This window comes from Colias croceus, chromosome 19 (genome assembly GCF_905220415.1).
Source record: "Colias croceus chromosome 19, ilColCroc2.1".
NCBI classification, from domain to species: Eukaryota; Metazoa; Arthropoda; class Insecta; order Lepidoptera; family Pieridae; genus Colias; species Colias croceus.
This window is the reverse complement of record NC_059555.1, coordinates 3,963,720-3,986,133: the sequence shown is the minus strand read 5'-3', so window position 1 is coordinate 3,986,133 and position 22,414 is coordinate 3,963,720. Positions and strand designations below refer to the sequence as shown.

Here is a 22,414-nt window from a genome sequence, read left to right as displayed (position 1 = left end):
GGATTGATTTACTTGGAAAATTTATAATAGTACTTTTAAAGTGTACTACTGAAGCTGGTGTAATGATGGAAGAAAAGAAAAGAAGATTACTTAATTAATAAAAATAAAAACAAATTTATATTGTACGTACTGCTTTCCGCCTGCGGCTTCGCCCGCGTTTTCAAAGAAAAACCCGCATAGTTCCCGTTCCCGTGGGATTTCCGGGATAAAACCTAGCCTATGTTACTCGTGCATAATGTAGCTTTCGAATGGTGAAAGAATTTTTAAAATCAGTCCAGTAGTTTATGAGCCTATTCATCACTATCAAACAAACAAACAAAGTTTTCCTCTTTATAATATTAGTGTAGATAAAGTATGGTTTTCAAACACAGGTTTATATTTAAACCATATATGTAAATATTATCATTAAAATCTCAGTTCAAAAGTATTTACAGTACTGATCATTCTTCAATATTATGACAATTACAAAAAAAAATAAAAACAACCAAAATCAGGGATTATCTTTATTTCCGACATTTTAGATACATCGGAACTCTTCTTCATTTTCACTTTCCCTACTGCCATCACCTGTGTAAATCATTTCATCGATTAATTCAATTCACCTTTAAAAACAAAACCAAGAAGGGTACGCAATAGCAGCTCTATATAATTCCACACAGAGAGAACACGTGCAGTCACCACCAATATTTAAAGACAACTGACGGATTTTTGAGTTTTTTGACTGACAGGCTACCGTCACCTACCGCCCGATTTGTTTTTGATTGTGTATGACCATGAATTGACTTCTATTTCTTTTGAACACGGTGTAAAATGCAAGTTCGTTGTTTAGGGCTCTTACGATTCAATGATTCGAGTGTCTTCGGAAATACGACAATTAGCGAAGATTTGCATGTGCATTATTAATTTTGGATTACTGTAAGTGATTTTATTTTTTCCTTTTTTTTTGCATGCCGTACGGCCGTGTGTAAGCGAGAGGGAATGATTAGCGCCGCCATTGAAGATTCGTTTCTTTAATGAACTGCGTTAGACCAACAAAATTGATTCGATCGATAATGATTTTTTTAAATTATAATTCGATACTTATAATTATTTATTCGACCTAAATTTTGAATTCTTTGTAACCAAATTGAGTTTTATACCCAGATCTAATGGTAGGTATTATCAAAGTAGATCGAGATTAAATTCGTAGAGTACCACAGCTCGATTGTGCTATAAGTGTGCTTTAGTTTTCAATAGTTTAGTACCAATTCCGTATTCAAATCAAATCGTTTAGTTAGGAGATCGATACTATCGGGGCTTCCCCTGTTTTATTATGGCTAGTTATGTAGGTAATATGGTGATAAAATATATAAATAAAGGTACAATTTTTTTACTGTTCTGTGGGTTCAAGGTTGAATAAATAAAGTTACATAAAAGTTAAATCTTTATTTTAATTTTAAAATATTGTTTTCATTCCCGACAAGTCGTCAATTATAGTCCCTCTTTTGTAGGTACTTCCAAATTTTATATGTGTTATCTTTATAGAATATTTTCTTCATTCATTTCTTGGAGTCAAAATAACTGGATATCCATCAAGTGAGTATACAGATATAGCAATTGTCAATCGCAGATCCTTATAACTGCTTTTGGAAGATAATGCAAACTTTTGAAGTACTCGAATAGCTGTAGTTTTTATTAATTTTGTACCAAAATGTCTTCCTGTAAATAAAGTTAAAATAATTGTTTTTTTTATAATATTAGTTATATTTAAAAACAGTTTTAATACAGTTTTTATTAATTACCTATACAATCCATAGGGCCCAAACTGAATGGTAAATAGCAATAGGGATGCCGCAATTTACAATTCTCAGGGTTGAATCTATCTGGGTCAAAAGCTTCTGGATTTTTCCAGAACCGCTCATGGCGTTGAATGTGGTAAATTGGTATAGCTAAGGAAGTGCCTGCAGGGATTGTACACGAACCTGTAAAGAAAAATTCCTCTAAACCAATCAAATAAATTAGATAGATAGGTAGATAATTCTTTATTGCACACACACAAGATTTACATAAAACACAGAAAAAGACAAACAGAGACAAGTATGTACAAAAGGCCGCCATTTATAAATTAGGTACCTAGTTACCAGGTTTATTTTGCTGCATAAATAATTACAGAATCTAAGGTTTAATTTTTTGACTTTTAGAAACATAGAAGATGAACATTATGTTCATATATTTGATTGTGGTCAATTAGCGGCATCCTATCATCATCATAATAATATTATAACAAAAATACGAGGTGGAATTTAAACCCAGTTCATTCGCTCTACCAAGGCTATAATACCATTGCGGTTATATTATACGACATTCATTTGTATAGTGAGTTCGGGTAAGTCCGGACATGGGATAAGAACGTAAACATCAAAAATTCGGCGAATATGAGCATATTTATTTACGGGGGCAAAATTCTGTACGACTTCATTTTGTTTTGCATCGACCTTCAGGTTCTGGGCGTCGCTCCGACGAGCAGCGCGCCTGTAAAGTGGATTTCAAAAATATCGTCAAAAATCATTTTAGAGCGTAAAAGATCGGATATATTTTTTTATCGACCTTATGCTATATTCAATAGAAGTGCATTTAAAAGCATGTCCGAACTTACCCCGAAGAGTACTTTTTACCATAGTCATAAAAAAGTAAGTGTTGTTTTTAAACGCCTTAAAATCAGAAACTGTTGAGTAAGAATAAACTTATTGTAGAGCAAAGCGATGCTAAATGAATTGTCATTTATATCAGTTTTAAGTACCTACTTAGTAAATCTTGAACTAGGTAAACCAGAATCTGATGGCAATTAGGGAAATCAAAATTTTGAGTGTGCAACCCTAGGGAAAATGGACTGAACGATCTTGATACTGCTTATTTTTTAGTTTGTTCTCAATATCATTAGTCACATTACATAAGTGGACAATACTGTACTTAATAATGAGATATCCACTTAATATTATGTAGGTACATACTTACATGTATAATATACATATTAGTTTTACACAGGTAATATATATATTATTATTTACACATACCTATATTTGTATGTTCATTATCATTATGCCATGTGAAAATATCGATGTTATATCGATAGAAAACTAGACTGCTTATAATTTTTTATAAAATAAAATAAAAGTAAAATAAAACTATGTTTATTTTCGTAAGTATTAACAGATACAAACATTATAAAATTGACTTGGACAGCTTGGACTTGACGAATAGCCGTATTGGAAACTCCTGTAATAAGTTTTCATAAATTTATATTCCAATCAACAAACAATATTATAGTTACCTACATATAATATTTTTTAATTAAAAGTATCAAAGCGGGTAAGTCCAATTTACCAATAAAATCTTCTAAATTGAAAATTGTGATGTGTTTGACCCTTCTTCATCAAATATTTTTCTATACACATTATAAACAACACCTCTTGCTTGTGATCACAGCGTCTTTTTCGACATTTTCGAAGATTTTTTAGACAAAATCCTAAAAATTATTTATCAACTGCAAAAAAGACAAATAATTTGACAACCAATTTGATAGTTGTCAAATAAGTTGCCACATGAAAATCTTTTATTTCTTATATATAAATATGCCATCAGATTCTGGTAGACCTATAGTGCTGATAAAATCGGGCTTTTGCTAGATTATTTCAATACGTCTAAAATCCGTCCGGTCTTACCCCAACTCACCTTATATAAATATTTTTGCATCTAATGATAATATAAAAACAAGACACATTCATATTATTCTTGTCTAAATTCATATTATTCTTGTCTAAATTATCTTCTCTAAAATAAAAATAAATGAACCGTTTATTCTTTTTTTATAATATTCAGAGCATGCTTCTTATGAAGAGAAAACGTAAACATGAACCACTTAGTTAAAAATATACCGCTAGTCTGAAAATCTTCTATAATATTCTCTATCTTATAATATAACTAGTGGTCCGCCCCGGCTTCGCCCGTGGTACCTACATGTTTAAACTATCCTATCTGTCAAGTTGGATCGAACTGCACATGGTGTGCAAATTTTATTATAATCGGTTAAGTGGTTTAGGAGTCCATTGAGGACAAACATTGTGACACGAGATTTATATATATTAAAGAAAATGAATCGCAAAATGTGTTGGTAAACGCGCATAACTCGAGAACAACTGAACCGATTTCGTTAATTTTTTTTTATTACCTACATTTCTTGAAGTACGAGGATGGTTCTTATGGAGAGAAAACGTAAAAATGTACCACGGGCGAAGCCGGGGCGGACCGCTAGTATAATATGAAAATGAATCCCTTTTCCCTTGGTAACGGCATCACGCGTGAATGGCTAGACCGCTTTCAATAATTCTTATTTTGATGTATTCGTTATCGACAGTAGAAGGATCTTATTGAAATAAAACCTCAAGAAATTGGCATCTAAAAATAATAAAAAAATAGAAAATAAAGCGGCTTTTTAACTTCACGGGTTTGACAATTGCGCGAAAACGGGTCTGTCGAGCCAGTACTATACGTATAATGATTATTATAATTTATAATGATAAGAGAATGATTTTACTTATGGTAATATCCTCTTGAACTGTTCGTTGTATTATTGCTCCAATTGGGAACAATCTGATCACCTCCTTATAAACCATGTCTAAGTATGGCATTATTTTGAAATCTTCTTCAGTTATATCTCTGTCTTCATCACCAATAACTTCTTTTATTTCTTTGTATAGAGTGTCCTGCAAATGTATTTACTATTTTTTTCAATGTTATATAATAAATCATTGGAATTAATGCCGTTATATATTTTATTTTATTTTATCAGAATCACTTATCATTCATTAACATAATATTATTAAATTAAAGATATTCGGGGTAATCATATTATTATGTACCTACCTGACATTCTGGATGAAATGCCATCATTAACAGCAAATACGAACATATTTTTCCAGAAGCTTCCTGACTCTGTGAAAAAATTAGATTACCTAGTTTAAATGTTTCATAAATCTAGCGTCGTAACGTTACGTTTATTTTTAAAATATGATAGATTGATTTTAAAATTGAGATTGTTCTCTGAAACTAAGCATAAAAGGGACAGGTAAATAAGGCAATATGATTTTTTAATTTCCTATTTAACTTACCGAAGTGAAGACAGTGAGTATTTCTTGTACTAACTCTTCATTTGTAAGTTCATCGGACAGTATCAAACGATCTACAATACTTAATCCCTCGTTATTCACATTATCATCTTCCGAATAAGGTACTTCAATATTATTGTTTTTAAATGCCTTTAGCTTCTTGTTCTGGAAGTCGATAATATCATTTCCAAACTCAAACATTAATTTGATGAAGTTCTTTTGAGAACGGTGTAATTCTGTCAGCCAAAATACAGGATCTATCTGTAGATACCATTGCGTCATTCTTTTATATATAATGTCGTACATTCTGTAAAAATATAAACGAACAAGCTTTAACTATAACTTTAATTATTGATACTTAGTCTATTTTAGAAAAGATGTTTCGTAAATAAATATCCTTGTGGTTTGATAAAAGCAAATGTTCATTTAAAAAAGCCTTTTGTTTTACGGAGCATGAATGTATCTCTGCATCTTACGGTTTCTTTGGTTAAACCAAAGATGTAATTTTTGTGTGCCCTATAGTCATTGAGGCAACTTAACACGAGTTAGAGGCAAATGTCACAAACTCATTTAGTCTGTGCCGAGCTGTGCCCCCCGCTTGCCGCGTCAACACGTGCTATTACTCTGAAATGTGCCTTCGTGCAAAATGCCTTCGTGTGTGTTGAGATATTGTACTAATAATTCAAATAATACAGCAAAATGCAAAGGAATAATCTTCTTACATATGATCCGCCCCACGCGCGTCCCGCACTGCCGGACTTGTCGCACAGATTTTGTTCGTGGTGTCCTCTCTATACCATCTCTACCTTTACGTAGTAATAATACCTCAATGACCCTAGTCCACTTTTTTTTAGAAACATAACTTTATCTATGGTCGTGACATAAAAGATGGTTGTCACGTAAAAATTTGAAGTACACGCATGTGGAGTTATATAATTAACTAGCGGTCCGCCCCGGCTTCGCCCGTGGTACATATTTACGTTTTCTCTACATAAGAACCATCCTCGTACTTCAAGGAATATAATAAAAAAAGAATTATCGAAATCGGTTCAGCCGTTATCGAGTTATGCGCTTACCAACACATTTTGCGATTCATTTTTTATATATAAAGATTATACAAGATAAAATACCTATAATAAATAGCCTAACTACCTTGGAGATAAATCAATTATTTGCTGAAGATGGGAAACTTGTAATGTTTCCTCTCTGGTCAAGCCTAGTAATGTTTCTGAAAAGTAAAAACCACAGTATAAATTAAATAAGTTTTTATAAAAATAGTTCAAATAATCCATTTTAATATATTTATCTGATGTATATGATTTCCGAAGTCTCAAGTAATAATAAAAATTAATAATCCATATCCATATAAATAGGTACGTACCATATAGAAATTTTTAATATTGCCTATAGGTAAGTACTTACGGCATACGGTATATGTGGTGCATTTAACAACTTCATTGTAAATATTAATCTGTTTTCCTCTTGGTATTGAGTTCAAGTTATGGAGTAAAAAATTGGCTTCTTGTGTGAATATTGCTGTATATCCATCAATAGCCTTTTTACCGTAATTCGGAGAAGCTATCTTGCGGTGTCTTCTCCATTTGGCTCCTGTTAAAATGTATTGTTTTGTGTAATTTTAAAATAATTATTTTATAGTGGCATATTAATTAATGATAGGTTATATAGACATGTAAAAATGAAAATAATGTTTCAGTCTCTAGTTCACAGGACATCAATTACAAAAGTAAGTAATATGCGACGACGACCTAAAAGAGTTTCGTAAAGTGTCGTAAAGTATTATTTTTACCATGGTAAAATGGAAGTGTGATCACTTAGATTTTTCTCTCTTTTTAAAAAAAGATAGTAGAGTGATTTTTATTTTGATATAGTATAGGTAGGTACTTGTAGTTATGTTATTAAGAACATTTAAGTACATAATTATTGATTTTCTTGTCATGAGTAAAATATTACCTGAACCACTTAATATGCCACTCCCTAATACATCCGCCATGTATTTATACAGTGGACCTTTCACGCTCGTCTTAGAACTGGTTAAAAGTGTCTGAAATAAAAATGTTGTGTAATAATTATTTACTTAGTTTACCGTCTTCTCGTATTAGAAACTAAGTAGTCTCAGTGGAATACTTGAGCTTAACGTGTGATTGTAGAGAGACTGTCAAAAAATTTGCCAAAAATATGCCCTGTATTTGTATGAAGGTGATGGGATATAATATTATCCTACGGACTTTAACGCTATCGTCTTTAAAAGAAATCAATCAACTTTATTTCAGTTTGCGTATTATATTATTATATATCAGCAAAGAATAGTAGGTTTGCGTAGAGAAACAATATTTATATACGGATTACTTACACATACTTAATAGACTAATAATAGTTAATAATTATTATGTTAAAACTTTAAGTTTAACAGCAAGTTCTGTGGTAATGGAAAAGAGCAATGTTATTTAAGTAACTATCCTTCTAGCAGAGCATTTGAAAATGGTAACAAATAGTCATTCAAATGAGACAAAAAATTACCTTTACATCATCTGGATTGATGACCACAATGTTCAGTTCCGCGCCTAACCAGATTCGTATAATTTCGCCATGATCCGTAATTATTTGTTTCATTACATTGAGAATATCTGCAAAAAATAATCACTGTTGTACTTAGACTGTAGACTTTATTAATTATCAATGCATAAGACTCAAATTATTTGAGTCTACATATTTGAAAGAGCTGCTAAAGCAACGGCGATCTTTTTATACAGGGTGTCACAGTATTGGTATGCTAAGCGCGAAGGGACTTGTAGTTTTACATACACTGATTACGTAAAGAATACTTAAACAACAAAATTAGGTAAGTACGTCAAAAAATTTTTGCTAATTTTTTCCTGAAAATCCATGTTTTCTTCTCTAGCTTCGCGCAGCCGGCATATAGCGCTTCTCTAATGTGAGCATTTTGTCTATGAAAACATAATCTCACGTGCTGTTGGCAAAGTTGGGCGGGTTTCTTGTTATGGGTGTACACTTAGAGTTTTAAGAATTCATCTATTTGAAAAAAAAACTGCGTCTGGAATTTTAAGTATTTTTTACGCACTCAGCGTATGCAAAACTATAAACTCCTTTCAGCTTAGTATACTAACAGTGGGACACCTGTATAACGAAAATAAAATATCTGTGATACTTATTTATTTACCTAACCTACTTTAATTTTTTTTAACGCGTTCGTTCGATTTTTTAAAGTTCTCCAACAACAACTAAGTAATCATATGACATGTTAAAATTAGGTAGACCTATCAGTTTAATTAAAGTAGTCGGGTTGTTTTTTGTCTGTAGAGATTAAAACATGAAATACTATGTAGTTAGGTATAAATCTCTACAAAGCAAGGCTTTAATTAATTAAAAAAAGTGTTAATTCTAATTAACAATATTTAAGTTTTCGTGGTATGTTCTGGATAAACAGTACAATAATTAGTATAGGGATATAAAATAATAATTGTTCTGTGATCAGTATATATAATATACCTACCCAGATGAACATTAATATAACAAACATATAATTATGTTGTCTGTGGTATTTATGCGATTTTCCGGGTTAAAGGTTTTATATTATTAAAGAAATATACATATTTTATAGTCATATTAACTGAGACTAGTCTTTTGAAATGATTGAGGACGGCAATTAAAATAATAATATAAAATAAAATAATTATTATTGTTTCATTGTGTTGAGATTTGATATGGATGACCTTCCTCAAAATTAGTATTTTTGCCACTACAGTGTGAAAGTAAATAATGTTGGTACATGAAGAAATTTCCTGATTTAGTTATACCTACCTACATATTTTAAATTATGAGTTACAGAGCGGTGATGAACAGAGAAAATCTTTGTTTGTTAAAAAAATAATTGTGTACCGTGGCTTTCTATGTGATAAACTTATATTATCATAATTGAAAAGTTCTTAATAAAAATAAATAGTTTTTAAAATATGATAGACAAATTTCAAAGAATAAATTTACTAATATAATCCACTTTTATAAATAGTATCCAACATAATAAAGGTTACCTTCTGATCGCGCCATAAATATTAGAGCATTTCCTAATAGTGGCACCACAGGAGGTCCCGGTATTTTCTCAGCAATTTCCAACAATCTACTATTCATATACCTCCAACGCAGCCAAAGAGATAACACAATAATACCTACTGTTAGGGATAGAAGCGCGAACATGTTTTTAAATTATCTGTAAAGAAAAAAGGCGTCCCTTATATTATTATGTAAAAGTATTAGTTACTTAGGTAAAATATAAAATAACTTTTAACAGAAGATTCTTCTTCCTCCACGTAATAATAGGAGATTTTCAGGCAAAATGTAGAGCGAAAATAATGAAACATATAAGCTACTATGGATTGATGAACACATAATGAAAAATAATGGTTCATCATTTATGTAAAAATATTAAATATCGCAGATATGATGAGTGAGAATAAACTCGCAATGCATTTGTTCTAATTAGTTATATGACTTTTTCATTTTCTTCGATTTGTGATTCATACGTTACAAATTAAAATTCGGAACAAGATCGGATTTAAAATCAAACTATCGGTCAATACTTCATCATTACGAATTTTAATAAATTGAATTTTTCAATATAAGCTTCTTTCTTAATTCTTTATCCATGGAAATTTTCAATTTCAAGTTAAATGTTTATCAGTTATCACATACTTATAGTTTAAATCTGTTTTTAACCGACTCCAAAAAAAAGGAGTAGGTTATCAATTCGGCCGGTATGTTTTTTTTATGTATGTACACCGATTACTCCGAGGTTTCTGAACCGATTTACGTGATTCTTTTTTTGTTCGATGCGGGATGGTGTCGTATTGGTCCCATAAAAATTTTATTCGAATAGGCCCAGTAGTTTTTATTTTATGAGCATTTTTGTCTGTATTTGTAAATGTTGCAAGTGCAAGTTTGAAGTCGGTTGTTTTTAACGCAGTTATCACTTGTAAAATACGAAGGTAATTCTCATGATAACAAAAATAGATCTCACCTTCCTGAAAGATCACAACACAGTAACCATAAACCAACGTAATAAAAATGGCGAGGATATTATATTAACAAAAATTATACGCTTCGTATAGGAGACTTGATTGCTGTCAGGACGAATACTAAATAGAACTTGAGACACGTTTAAATGTTATATTCTATAATAATTACTACAAATGCTTATTTGTATTTAACTACAGCAGCTAAGAACGACCCTGGCTCATCGCTCGGGTTCTGTATCGATTAAAATACTTATGTGAAAACTGAATGATGTAGGTTTATAATATAATAAAATGCCATGCCATGTACATTTTAATACGTTAAAATTAATGCAGGCACATAAACTGCAACTAAGCCATCTCTGTAATTATAATATTTTTAAAAGGACTAATTGGTAAGGCTAAGCTATATGAATGTCTGGGCGGATTTTAACAATTTTTTTTTTGTGTGTTGTCTCTCAATATTAGCCAGAAGGGCTTCTACATTTTAACGCGGACGCGGGGGTGAACTGAAGGTTCATCCTGGTAGCGACATGCGCAAGGGCGTCCCCCCTTGACGGGGATCTCGAACCTCGGCTTGGGCTGTCGCGGTGAAGGCTACTATAATTTGAAGGAAAAAAAAAAACATTTCAAGACCGTTAGCTGTAAACCGAGGGATAAAATATATTATAACTAGCTTTCCACCAGCGGCATCGCCCGCGCAGTCAAAGAAAAACCCGCGTAGTTCCCGTTCCCGGATAAAATCTATTCCATCTATCTCTATCCTATGTCCTTTCTCGGGTATCAAAATATCTCTATACCAATCTATGCAAATTGGTTCAGTAATTATTAATTAAGGCGTGATTGAGTAACAGACAGACAGACAGAGTTACTTTCGCATTTATAATATTAGTATGGATTAGGGTAAAAGCCGGATAGTTGCGCCAGTGGGATACTTGCCGCAGTTTCGAATACACTATGTTACGGACATTAGTGGCAATAACGCCTTACTATAATTGTAAGTACCCTTCCTGCAGACCTTAGTGCCACGTCAATCGTTAGTGTAGACGCAAGCGTTTCATTCCTGCGAGCGAAATTGTTCCGCGGTGAAACTTCGATAGGCGTTGAAACTATATTGGTAAGTCATTTGTATTGAATATTTTTGTTACTAATTGTGATTTCAATATAGTTTATGTTTCTTTGCGTGCATTAGACTTTAAATTATACTGTTAATTACATTTTATTGTAAAATATTGTTGATTTATTTCGCAAATAAAAACGGCAAGTATCCGTATCAAAAAGGATAGTCGCCTTAGAAACTTGTGCGGATAGTTGCTCTCGGGGCAACTATCCACAACTATAAATTCTTTCACTAGCAAAGGCAGATATTTTTTGTTAGTGTTGTTTTTACTCATTTTAGCTATAACTTAGCTTGAATAAAATAAGTATTCTGATTATAGATCCATCTCATCCATGTAAAATCAAATAAATTGTTAACGGTTTTAGGTGAGCAAAATGCCTCGCAAATATCAACGTAAAGCAGGCGTGGTACCACGCCACATAAGCTGGACAGAAGAAAGCTTAGGAAGAATATTTAATATGGATGAAACTGGGGTCCAACTCAATAATAAACCTGGTAAAGTATTGGCCAAGAAAGGTGCAAGAACCGTTAATCAAGAATCCGACACAGATTATATTAAATTGACCAAAGGCCTTTGGTCAATTCCCTTTAAGAAAGAGAAGAATACAATATTACAGTTCAGACAGTGAAAGGAAGACAATATATAGGTAGGTATGTAAGTCCGAAAGCATTCAAAGGAAAAGCCACTGAAGGACTACCAATAAAATCGACAAAATATACTGAAAATATTATATTAGAAGTTAAAAATGCTAATTCAAAAATTAAAAATAAAAGTGTTTCTATTAATGATTATTGCGTAGAATGTTTTGAGAATAATTATAATTTTACTAAATCGAAATCAGATTGGATTCAATGTGAGATGTGTCAATTAATGTGGTTACATGAAACTTGTACAAAATTTGCAAATTATTGCATGCGATGTGGAAAGATGAAATCCCTCGCTTCTGATGATTAATGCCAAAGTTGATTGCCAGATTTGATTATTCTTCTTCAATCTTTAAGATAAATATCAATAATTTTACTAATATGTGATTATAACTAATTTAGATGCTATTTTTGTTATATTGTTATAGTTTTATAGCAAAAAAATGTATAAAGTTGATTAGTTCTTAATTAAAAAGCAAAACAAATAATAAAGACTGATTAAGTGAATTTATATAAATTTGTTTTTATTTAAAAAAAATATTATGAGGCGTCTATCCCCTCACGAGGCAAGTATCCTCTGAAGTATTATTTACGATAGGCAACTATCCGCTAGGTTAGGCAACTATCCTTTTTTTGAGAGGTCAAATAAAACAGGATTTACTCAAAACCTTTAATAATTATGTTTAATAAAATATTAAAATATGATGGTTCAAAGACCTATGTTTTGATATACATGTTGAATTATTCTTGTAAAGTACATAATTTTTCATAATATAGCTTTTTTGAAAAGTGGCGCAACTATCCGGCTTTTACCCTAAAATTTAAATGAAGTGTCATTAGAAAATCATTAAATAAAATAAAACTTTCTAAATCGATTTTTTGCTTAGGCAGGCAGGTACGTGTGTGAAGTTTTAAAAATAGAAACTTCCTGTACACCCTGAAAAGTCCAGCAAATTCAGATTTAAGGGAAGATTCACTGTCGACATTTTAGCCCAGTTATCGAGGAAGGCTTATAGATAGGTTATCATAATATTATATCATCACGCTAAGAACAACAATAGAGAACTGCGGGCAAAACCGCGGGGCACAACTAGTGTGTCATAAAACCTGATTTTCCTATAATATATGTATTTTGGACTGAGGCCAGTCAAAATTTAGGTCAGTAGATCTATCCTGATAGTAGAGTATTTAACTTTTTAACAGAAGCTGAGTGAAAAGAATAAAACAAATCTAGAGACTCGCAACATTATATTTACAAATTACATCTATAATATTATACAAAATACTGTAATAATTGTACATCCTGCCATCTCAATATGTCCTAAGTCCTAAGATCTAGGTTTTACGCGTAGATTGTATCCTTTAGCGAACTTCACAGATATAGCCACATGCAAGTCCAGATCTTCCAGATTCCCTTCAGCTGTTAATTCCACGTGCCTCAGGACTCGAACAATTATTGTTTTTATGAGCGTCGTTGCATAAACCCTTCCTGTGATCAAGTGAAAAAATAATTGATTAGTATTAAGTATTATATCAAGCGACTTCAAAAACAAGGAACTCAATTCGACTGTATTTTTTTAGGTTATCGCAGAAGTTTAGTCGATTCTTCTTTCATTAACACGTTGGTCCCATTGTTCAAGTTCTGAACATTACATAATTAAAGGGTTTAGTTTTTAACGCGCTTTTATATTTTATTATTAGCAGTCCGCCCTGGCTTCGCCCGTGGTAGGTACGAAAAATAGATGTTGGCCCATTCTCAGACTTACCCGATATGCACAGAAAATTTCATGATAATCGGTCCAGCCGTTTTGGAGGAGTATGGTAACTAACATTGTGACACGGGAATTTTATATAATACTGGTGGTCCGCCCCGGTTTCGCCCGTGGTACATATTTCGCAATAAAAGGTAGCCTATGTCCTTTCTCGGGTATCAAAATATCTGCATACCAAATTTCATGATTCAGTAGTTTAGGCGTGATTGAGTAACAGACAGACAAACAGACAGAGTTACTTTCGCATTTATAATATTAGTATGGATGGATAAGATCTTCACTTCACCTGTTTTATATGCCTGAGTGCCTGTATGTTTCTATGTAACCGACTTCTTTCGAATCGATTTAACCCACTTAAAACGAACAGATTTAATTCAAAATTTTTACACTTAAATCAAGGATCGGTTTCGGTACAATCATATTAATTTTTATGTTTTTATCCAATTAGAGCGTGTTTTTTAGTTTTTAAAGTTATGTTTATTTACATAATATAAAACAGGAAAAAAGTAACCCGCTCCCAGTCCACTGTTCTATCTATTTATTACATTTAATATTTATAACAAAATCACGAAAATAATAGGTATCAAGTATCAACCTATTCTATGTGTTTCCTTAATAATTATTTAACATGTAAATTATAAGAATTCTATTAGAACCTTTGTTGCATAATTTCCTTATTTAAAATATGCACATATTACCTAAACAATCCATGGCACCCAAACTAAAAGGCACGAAAGCGTTTGGGTCTCTGTTTTTCATGTTTTCAGGCAGGAATCTTTCTGGTTTGACCTTGTGGGGTTCATCCCAAAATCTCGTATCCCGGTGGAGATCATGTATTGGTATCACCACTACAGTACCAGGAGGTAATGTTATCGTACCTGGAATATAGGATTTTATTTTTGAAAGTTTTTTTTTTAACTAAGCGTGTATTTAAATGACTCGTCTAGAGACAAGAAAAGTAAAACAGAAGAACCTATAAGATATGACGTGTTGAAAGCAAAGCGCCATTTATCCGTAGTTATTTTACATTATCTGGTCCAATTAACCAGTTTTTTATGTAAGTTTCAGCTTCAATAGAAATAAAATTAACCTTTCTTAATTGTAATAGTTTCTTCAACAGTCCGTTGTATAAGAGCGGCAATAGACAGGTACCGTAGTACCTCTTTGTACACCATGTCCAGGTGTTGCAATTTCTTCAGCTGTTCTTCAGAAACATCTTCATCAGGTCCCAAAACTTGAACTATCTCTTCGTAGACCAGTTTCTTGGAAAATACAGGTTAGATTATCATAGGAATCAGTTAAATTATAAACACTGTGTGCTAAATAATAATATTTTATGAGTTATTCGCTGATTTAAAATGCCGTTTTACTTTTGACCCTAACTTTCCTAGCATATATTTTTATCCATACTGTATTACTGTAAATAATAAAGTAGGTACCTAGTAATAGTACCTAAAGCAGATAAAATTGATGGTAGCTAATCTATACTAATAGGTATTATAAAGGTGAAGAGTTTATTTGTTTGTTTGAACGCGCTAACCTCAGGAACTACTGGTTCGATTTGAAAAAATTCTTTCGGTGTTATCATCACGCTGTGCTAAGACCAACAGGAGCGGAGCAATGCGAGTGAAACCGCGGGGAACAGCTAGTGCTACATAAAGTAAAATTTAAGCTTCTTTTCGTGGAGAAAAATGTTTTATAAATAAATAACGCGTGACTTTTGTTATATAACAAATAATTACGATTATTTACACTTGATTAATGTACATCTATTGTCATTTTAATATATGGACATTAATGAGGTCGTAATTAATGATGAATTACCTAATGCCATTTTTTGCAAACTCCTGAAGAATCAGACACGCGATGTGTATATAAATACTAAATACTATAATTTATTTCAATTAGAACATTTGCAAGAGTTCTGTATAATAAAAATTTAAATAAAATTAGTTCATTTAATTCTTAGATTTAATTGTTAATTTTAATTTTTTATAATGTTCAACATAAATCAAAACCAACCCAGAAATTAGTTTATTAATCTGAATAATTCCAAACATAAAAATTTTTGATTTTCCTGTACATTTTAATTATTATTATAGTTTTTAAAAAGGTCGACTAGTTCGACGGTAACAACTTAATGTTGTTTGTTTGTTTTAAGTTCGCTCGGCAGCGTTATCAGTATTTTTTAGTTTTATGAGATTTCTTGATGATGGAATCCTTGTCTGTCCTTTCGCCTTTTGTAGGTTATTCCTAATAGGGTACCTGCCATTCTGGAAGATGAGCCAAGAACAGCAAAACACCAGATGCTATTTTGGCAGACGCCTCTTGACTCTGAAAAATAACATAGGTACCTACAACATCGAGATACATATCATCATGGCTATCCCCTAAATTATCTTGGTTATTAATGCCTCGGTATTTGTTTATCTCATAAAGAAACACGTTTGTTATAATAAATAGTTCTTCTATTTTATTATAAGGAGAATTATAATTAGCAGCGAATAGGAAAACGTAAAGAACTAGGTAGTCAGAGAATAATATCTGAGTGCCTAGAATAATTTGTATAACTCATTTTACATATTCATTAGGTACCTAGGTAGGTACTTCGATGTTTTTTATTCTAAAATATTTGTTCCTTGACAATTTTGAGTTAAAACAAAAACTCAATCGTAGGTAGTTAGGTATTTGTTGCCAAGGCTATTTTTCCACATTATCGACACATTATCGAGTTCATCTCGAATCTTTTTTGCTAGGTATTAAAAAGATTTTGTGATGTAAAAAAGCAACACATGAGAATAAAAACGAATCTAGAGAGACTGTCTCCCCGTGACCAGCGCTCGCTGTAAAGTGTTCGAAACGTCGGGAAAAAATATAATGAATAAATCGCGTTTAAAATCCGTTAAAAAGTCTTTAATTTCTAAATGTATAATACTCGCGTAAAATAAAACACTAGAAAAACGAATCTATTAACAGATAACGACAGAATAAAACCTGTAATCTAACAATGCGACTAAAGTGAATTTGCATTAATATTTTGAAACAGGCACACATACAATCAAAATGGAACTTTAAGTAGTATAAGATTTATTGGGTCTTTTTCTTTCGATGTACAAGACAGTTACGTAATTGTAACATTTTCGCTCGATTCATTTTTTATTCAAAAATTATGGGATTATTACATTTTTTTAAAGATTTACTTGGACTTTATGTCTAAAATAAATGTTAACAGTAAGAATATAGAGTTTACTATCGAATCCCAAGATATTTTTTCTCTAGATCAATTATTATTACTTACTTTAGTTATAAACGAAATAAGAATTGAGAATTACTTTTCGAGCTCGAACGCGATCAAAGAGCGCACGCGATATTCAACTGTAATTACTTACGGATGTATTAGCGTCTAGTACCGTAACCGGTCTCTCAGTGCCAGAAATGAGAAAGGGAGCCTCCTCTTAATAACACAGTTAACAAATACTTACCGTCGTAAACAATGCAAATGTTTCATATTTAATTTCATGTATTGGTTTACAACTCAAAATAAAACGGTCGACAATTCCCATGCCGTCTTCGTGGAACTTTCCTTCGTTTATTGCTTTTCGCCTTATCTCAACTATGTCTGATATCATTTCATCAATAATTTTCAAATAATGCTTTTGTATTTTTAATTTCCCACTCAGCCAGTATATTATAGGTATCTGTAGCCACCAACGAGTCATTTTCATGAACATCATTTCATACATACTGTAAAAAAATCATTTTTTAGGTCATCGCTAAATTAATTCATTCTACTCCTGCCATAAACGTAGGTACCATAAATGTGTAAGTTGTGTGTAAGTATGTATTTCCGGATGTTTTGGATATTAGGTAATGTTAACAGGAACCACGAAAAACTTGGATATGATTTATATTAAAAAAAAACATTAAGTATTTGTAACAGAGAGAGAAAGAGTGAAAGAGAGATAATATATAAAAATTACGATGCATTTTAATTTATTTAAATTAACATTGGTCCATTTCAAACAACTTACTTTTGCGTTTCTAATATAACTTCCTGTAAATTCCTTATTTTGTTTATATCCTCCTTTGTCAGGCCCATTAGAGTTCCTAAAAAAACAAATTATAAACCTTGGGTACCTAATATTATGTGTAATGTATACTGCTGGTAATCTAAACTAGGTAATATTATAAAGAGGAACGGTTTGTAATTATGTATGTATGTATGTATGGTTTTCACGCATAGACCGGTTTTGATGAAATTTGGCACAGACAATCTTTAGACCCTGAGAAAGAACATAGGCTACCTTTTATTGCGAAATATGCACCACGGGAGTAGCCGGGGCTGACCGCTAGTTAAATAATAAATGCATTTTTCTTTAACAAATTAACATTACTTACGACATACAGCCTGGGTGGTACATTGCAAAACATCAAAATACACGTTAAACGATTTATTGTCTTTACTCCGCAAAATATTGGCTAATATTCCAGCTTCCTCGTTGAAAGCGGTTTGATATATTTCAATGGATTTTTTATTGTATGAAGGATTAGCTATTTTTCGATACGTGCGCCATTTAGGTCCTGTAGAATAAAATACGTTAAAGGTACAATTCCGAGACGGGCCGCATACCGCAAACTGCAACAGCAAACTGCAAGCGACAACACTTGTTTCTATGAAAATCTATGAATCGCTGCGCGTCGCGTCTGCAGGCAGCACTGCCACCGCGCTTAGAATCAATTTCATAGATGTTCATAGAAACAAGTGGTGTCGCTTGCAGTTTGCTGTTGCAGTTTGCGGTCTGCGGCCCGTCTCGGACTTGTACCTTAAAGCATTAAGAAATATTTGAAATAGAAATAAATTTTATACGAAAGGATAATAAAAAAACATCTTTCTATTACTGAAAATTATATCAAATTCAATTTTATTGAAATGATTAACTACCTAGTTTAGTATAAAAAAAAATTCTGTTGTTATTGAATATTGTTATTATTACCTCCAGTAAGGATTCCTTTGCCAATAAATGGCACCATAAAGTCATATGCTGGACCTTTCTGATTCACTTTATTGCTCGTTAAAAGATACTGTAAAACAATAATATATGTATTTTAATAGGTGATAGGTATAATATATTTTAATAATAATTAATAGGTGAAAATTTCGTGACAGTCGAAGAAGGTATTTTGTAAACATATTTTGAAGAAACTCTAATTAATCTCTCAGTAACAATAACAAGAATAAATTAACAAAACAACGTTTTAAAGTAGAAAAAAATATAGTATTATGTCACATTATGAACCTATCCTCCATTATTTTATAATCATTTAAGGTGAGACCTCGGACTTCGAATCGATAAGTCCGTGGTTACTGGTTCGAGACCAGGCGTGCGCGCAGGAAATAAATTGATTTTTCAATTTATCTGCGCATGTTGTAACATCACCACTGCTCGAACGGTGAAGGAAAACATCGTGAGGAAACCGACATGTCGAAGAATTAAAAAGTTCGACGACATGTGTCATCCGCCAACCCGCACTTGGCCAGCGTGGTGGATTATGGCCTGTACCCTCATAGGAGGCCCGTGTCCCAGCAGTGGGAACGTATATGGGCTGATGATGATGATGATGATAATTACAAACTTTGCTCATAAAATGTATTCAGGCAATAAAAATATTCATTGACCATAAAACTGTTTATTCAATTCAAATACCAATTATTATTTAAGGTTGACGCCGACGTTGTTATAATTGTTTCGTGTTTTATTTCTCGTCACAGAATATTAAACGGGTGCAAAATAATTGTTTTTCACGAGAAAAATTGTAAACTCAGAATACATAACTCAAACTGAATGAAATCGTCAGGGGATGTTGTTTATTTCAAGAAAAAAATAGAAAATAGAGACCTACGAGATATTTTAATCATTTGACTATAAGAATTACATTTTTTTTATACTATTTACTAACCCTTATATCAGCTGGGTCCTTTACTCCGACGATGAGATCTGGTCCAAGCCAGAATCGGACATAATCACCATATTTCTCTAGAAGTTCTGCGATTTTATTTAATTGCTCTGAAAAAAATTAAACAATAACTACATCTTTCTAAACCTCTAAAAATATCGAACTTTTCTTTTATTTAAATGCCGACCGACGTTGTTCGTACCATACCTATCAAAGTAGTTACTAAAATCTAAATTATGCAAACTACTTAAAACTTCATAAAAATCGAAAAATCGATAGAACCCTTGCGTATGAGATCCACCACAAACACCGTGACACAAGATTTCTACTTATTTGTATTGTTGTTTAAGTTGATTGTATAACTTGTATTAAGTAACATGGGCGTAGCTAGCCATGGGCTCAAGGGGCAACAATAAAAAATAATATGTAACTAGGAACTGTATGTACCAAGTATGTACCCAAAGTTATATCCAGGTCTTCAAATTCGCATTTGCGAAGGCATTTGCGATGGCATTTGCGAAGGCATTCGCGATGGCATTCGCGAAGGCATTTGCGAAGGCATTCGCGATGGCATTCGCGAAGGCATTTGCGAAGGCATTGGCGAAGGCATTCGCGAAGGCATTTGCGAAGGCATTCGCGAAGGCATTTGTGAAGGCATTCGCGATGGCATTCGCGAAGGCATTCGCGAAGGCATTTGCGAAGGCATTGGCAAAGGCATTCGCGAAGGCATTTGCGAAGGCATTCGCGAAGGCATTTGCGAAGGCATTCGCGATGGCATTCGCGAAGGCATTTGCGAAGGCATTCGTGAAGGTATTCGCGAAGGCATGCGCGATGGCATTCGCGAAGGCATTTGCTTAGGCATTCGCGATGGTATTCGCGAAGGCATTTGCGAAGGCATTCGCGAAGGCATTTGCGAAGGCATTCGCGAAGGCATTTGCGAAGGCATTCGCGATGGCATTCGCGAAGGCATTCGCGATGTCATTCGCGAAGGCATTTGCGAAGGCATTCGCGAAGGCATTCGCGAATGCATTTTTTCTAGTGTAGTGTTTTGCATTCACTATTATAATTATTGTGCTATTATGTAGGACCAATGGCCATACAACTATACATTAGCATTATTTTATCATATTCTTTTATTTAACTATCATGAAATCAGGTTAATAATCCTTACCTTCTGGTTTCGTCATGAATAACAAGGCATTGCCAAGTATCGGTAAAGCTTTCGGCCCAGGAAGTTGAGATGCCAAGTCTAACAATTGTCTGTGAGTCCATCTCCAATACAACCAGTATATTAAACCGATACACGGTAAAGTAACGATAATGTACATAGGAATCATTTATCCTGGAATAAATTTGAGCTATTTGAAGACTAGATTTCCCTTAAACTACTTTACATATAACACCAATACCTACCAAAGTTCTTCAATTTATAAAATTTAAAAGAAATAGATTATCATCATCACTTCATACGAATCGTTAATTGAGTTAGTGAGGCGTAAAAATTCAATAATAAAATTATCTATCTAGTATTATTTCGCGGAAAATTGTTATTAATCACATAACTAAGTACATACAAAAAACATACAAATCTCGTATCGTACAATTTCAATTTGAATAAATGGTAAATTAGGAGTGAGTAACTATTTAAAAATTAAATAAGTAGGTACCTAGCTAGTTTACCTAATTTAAATTTAACTGAAGCGGTAAAAAAAGACAATTAATGTTGATTTTTACTTTTTAGTAAAAGGAAAGTCGGTAAGGTTTGTCCAAAAATACGACTGCAGCATAATAGGTACCTATTAATACTTAGGTACCACTTAGCCTACTTAGGTACCTATCATAAATCAATATTTTATTTGATTATTTCATTGAAAGCTCAAAAACTTAAAGTACGTACCTAGTCGTAGTCACTCACCTAAAAATAAGTGGTAGAAATATGATTTTTCGAATTAAGTAATTAAATTTTGTTTTTGTGTAAGAAATATTTAGGCATGGCACTGAAAATTGCAATTTTTGTTTTTTTTTTTTTGTATTAACCACAATATACTAAACTATATTCTCACTTGATACGTTTCACTATGCGATTAACATAGAGGCCAGCGTATGAACCATGACGGGAAAACTGATCTGCGTTTGCGCAAAAGGACATAAAACCAACAATAATAATATACATTATGACAACAATTTAGATACATTTTGCTTAGATATGACTAGCGTAATTACTCTACCATTCATGTTATAGGTAGTTTAATGTTGTGGAAACAACTGGAACAATCCTTGACCCCAAGGCGAACACGTGAGGTCCATATAAATTTGTTTTTTGTAAATCCTTATGTGAGATAACGTTTTTCTAATGTTTTAATTTAATCAATGTGTTCTAGTGAATCCCTTTCATTTGATACCCATATTAAGAAGGTGTAAAATAATATTAAATCCGCCAGTCTGTGGGCTGCACTGGTGCGGTGTTTATCATTGACCGATTATTATCAGTATACAAGAACACTCCTGAATAATTCATCTTTCAAAATAATCTAAATAGGTTCACCCGGCCGGGAACCACGATACCACATAATTAGGTACATGTCTATATGATAAAACACACACAAACGCACTTGGATCAAAAGTTAAACTTTTGAGATCTTTGCTGCTATTTCACCCAAAAAGCAATGATCGAATAACATGATGATATTGATATGATATGTACATGATATTGATATTTGTACAGAAAAA

General features: G+C 32.5%; 2 protein-coding genes across 4 annotated transcripts; both read right to left on the bottom strand.

Moving 5' to 3' along the window:
• Positions 1–1,410: 1,410 nt before the first annotated feature.
• Positions 1,411–10,330, bottom strand: LOC123700025 (cytochrome P450 4C1-like). Its single transcript, XM_045647123.1, has 11 exons — positions 10,198–10,330; positions 9,215–9,390; positions 7,683–7,789; positions 7,116–7,206; positions 6,567–6,752; positions 6,297–6,372; positions 5,148–5,451; positions 4,903–4,971; positions 4,574–4,742; positions 1,782–1,961; positions 1,411–1,698 (listed from the first exon to the last, which is right to left on the bottom strand). Exons 2-11 carry the CDS (start codon positions 9,375–9,377, stop codon positions 1,535–1,537), a joined length of 1,509 nt encoding a protein of 502 aa, XP_045503079.1. The 5' UTR covers positions 9,378–9,390; positions 10,198–10,330; the 3' UTR covers positions 1,411–1,534.
• Positions 10,331–13,191: 2,861 nt separating this feature from the next.
• LOC123700026 (cytochrome P450 4g15-like) lies at positions 13,192–21,883 on the bottom strand. 3 transcript variants are annotated; one of them, XM_045647125.1, is made up of 11 exons: positions 21,582–21,883; positions 20,856–21,026; positions 19,688–19,794; positions 18,724–18,811; positions 18,128–18,310; positions 17,761–17,836; positions 17,212–17,473; positions 15,995–16,063; positions 14,820–14,991; positions 14,428–14,607; positions 13,192–13,446 (listed from the first exon to the last, which is right to left on the bottom strand). In XM_045647125.1, exons 2-11 carry the CDS (start codon positions 21,019–21,021, stop codon positions 13,286–13,288), a joined length of 1,464 nt encoding a protein of 487 aa, XP_045503081.1. In that variant the 5' UTR covers positions 21,022–21,026; positions 21,582–21,883; the 3' UTR covers positions 13,192–13,285. The 3 variants fall into 3 exon arrangements, with proteins under 3 accessions (XP_045503081.1, XP_045503080.1, XP_045503082.1); XM_045647124.1 differs by having other exon boundaries at positions 21,600–21,883; XM_045647126.1 differs by lacking the exon at positions 21,582–21,883 and adding an exon at positions 21,098–21,136.
• Positions 21,884–22,414: the final 531 nt, after the last annotated feature.

Bases quoted from the DNA above. Each gene is read 5' to 3' on its own strand.
- LOC123700026 (XM_045647125.1), bottom strand. From the start codon at position 21,021: ATGATTCCTATGTACATTATCGTTACTTTACCGTGTATCGGTTTAATA. The intron at 19,795-20,855 runs GTAAGGATTATT...AATTTTTTTCAG, and splicing joins ATTCATGACGAAACCAGAAG to AGCAATTAAATAAAATCGCA. The intron at 13,447-14,427 runs GTAATATGTGCA...ACTTGATCACAG, and splicing joins GGGTGCCATGGATTGTTTAG to GAAGGGTTTATGCAACGACG.
- LOC123700025 (XM_045647123.1), bottom strand. From the start codon at position 9,377: ATGTTCGCGCTTCTATCCCTAACAGTAGGTATTATTGTGTTATCTCTT. The intron at 6,753-7,115 runs GTAATATTTTAC...ACATTTTAACAG, and splicing joins TGGCATATTAAGTGGTTCAG to GAGCCAAATGGAGAAGACAC. The intron at 1,699-1,781 runs GTAATTAATAAA...CTTTATTTACAG, and splicing joins GGGCCCTATGGATTGTATAG to GAAGACATTTTGGTACAAAA.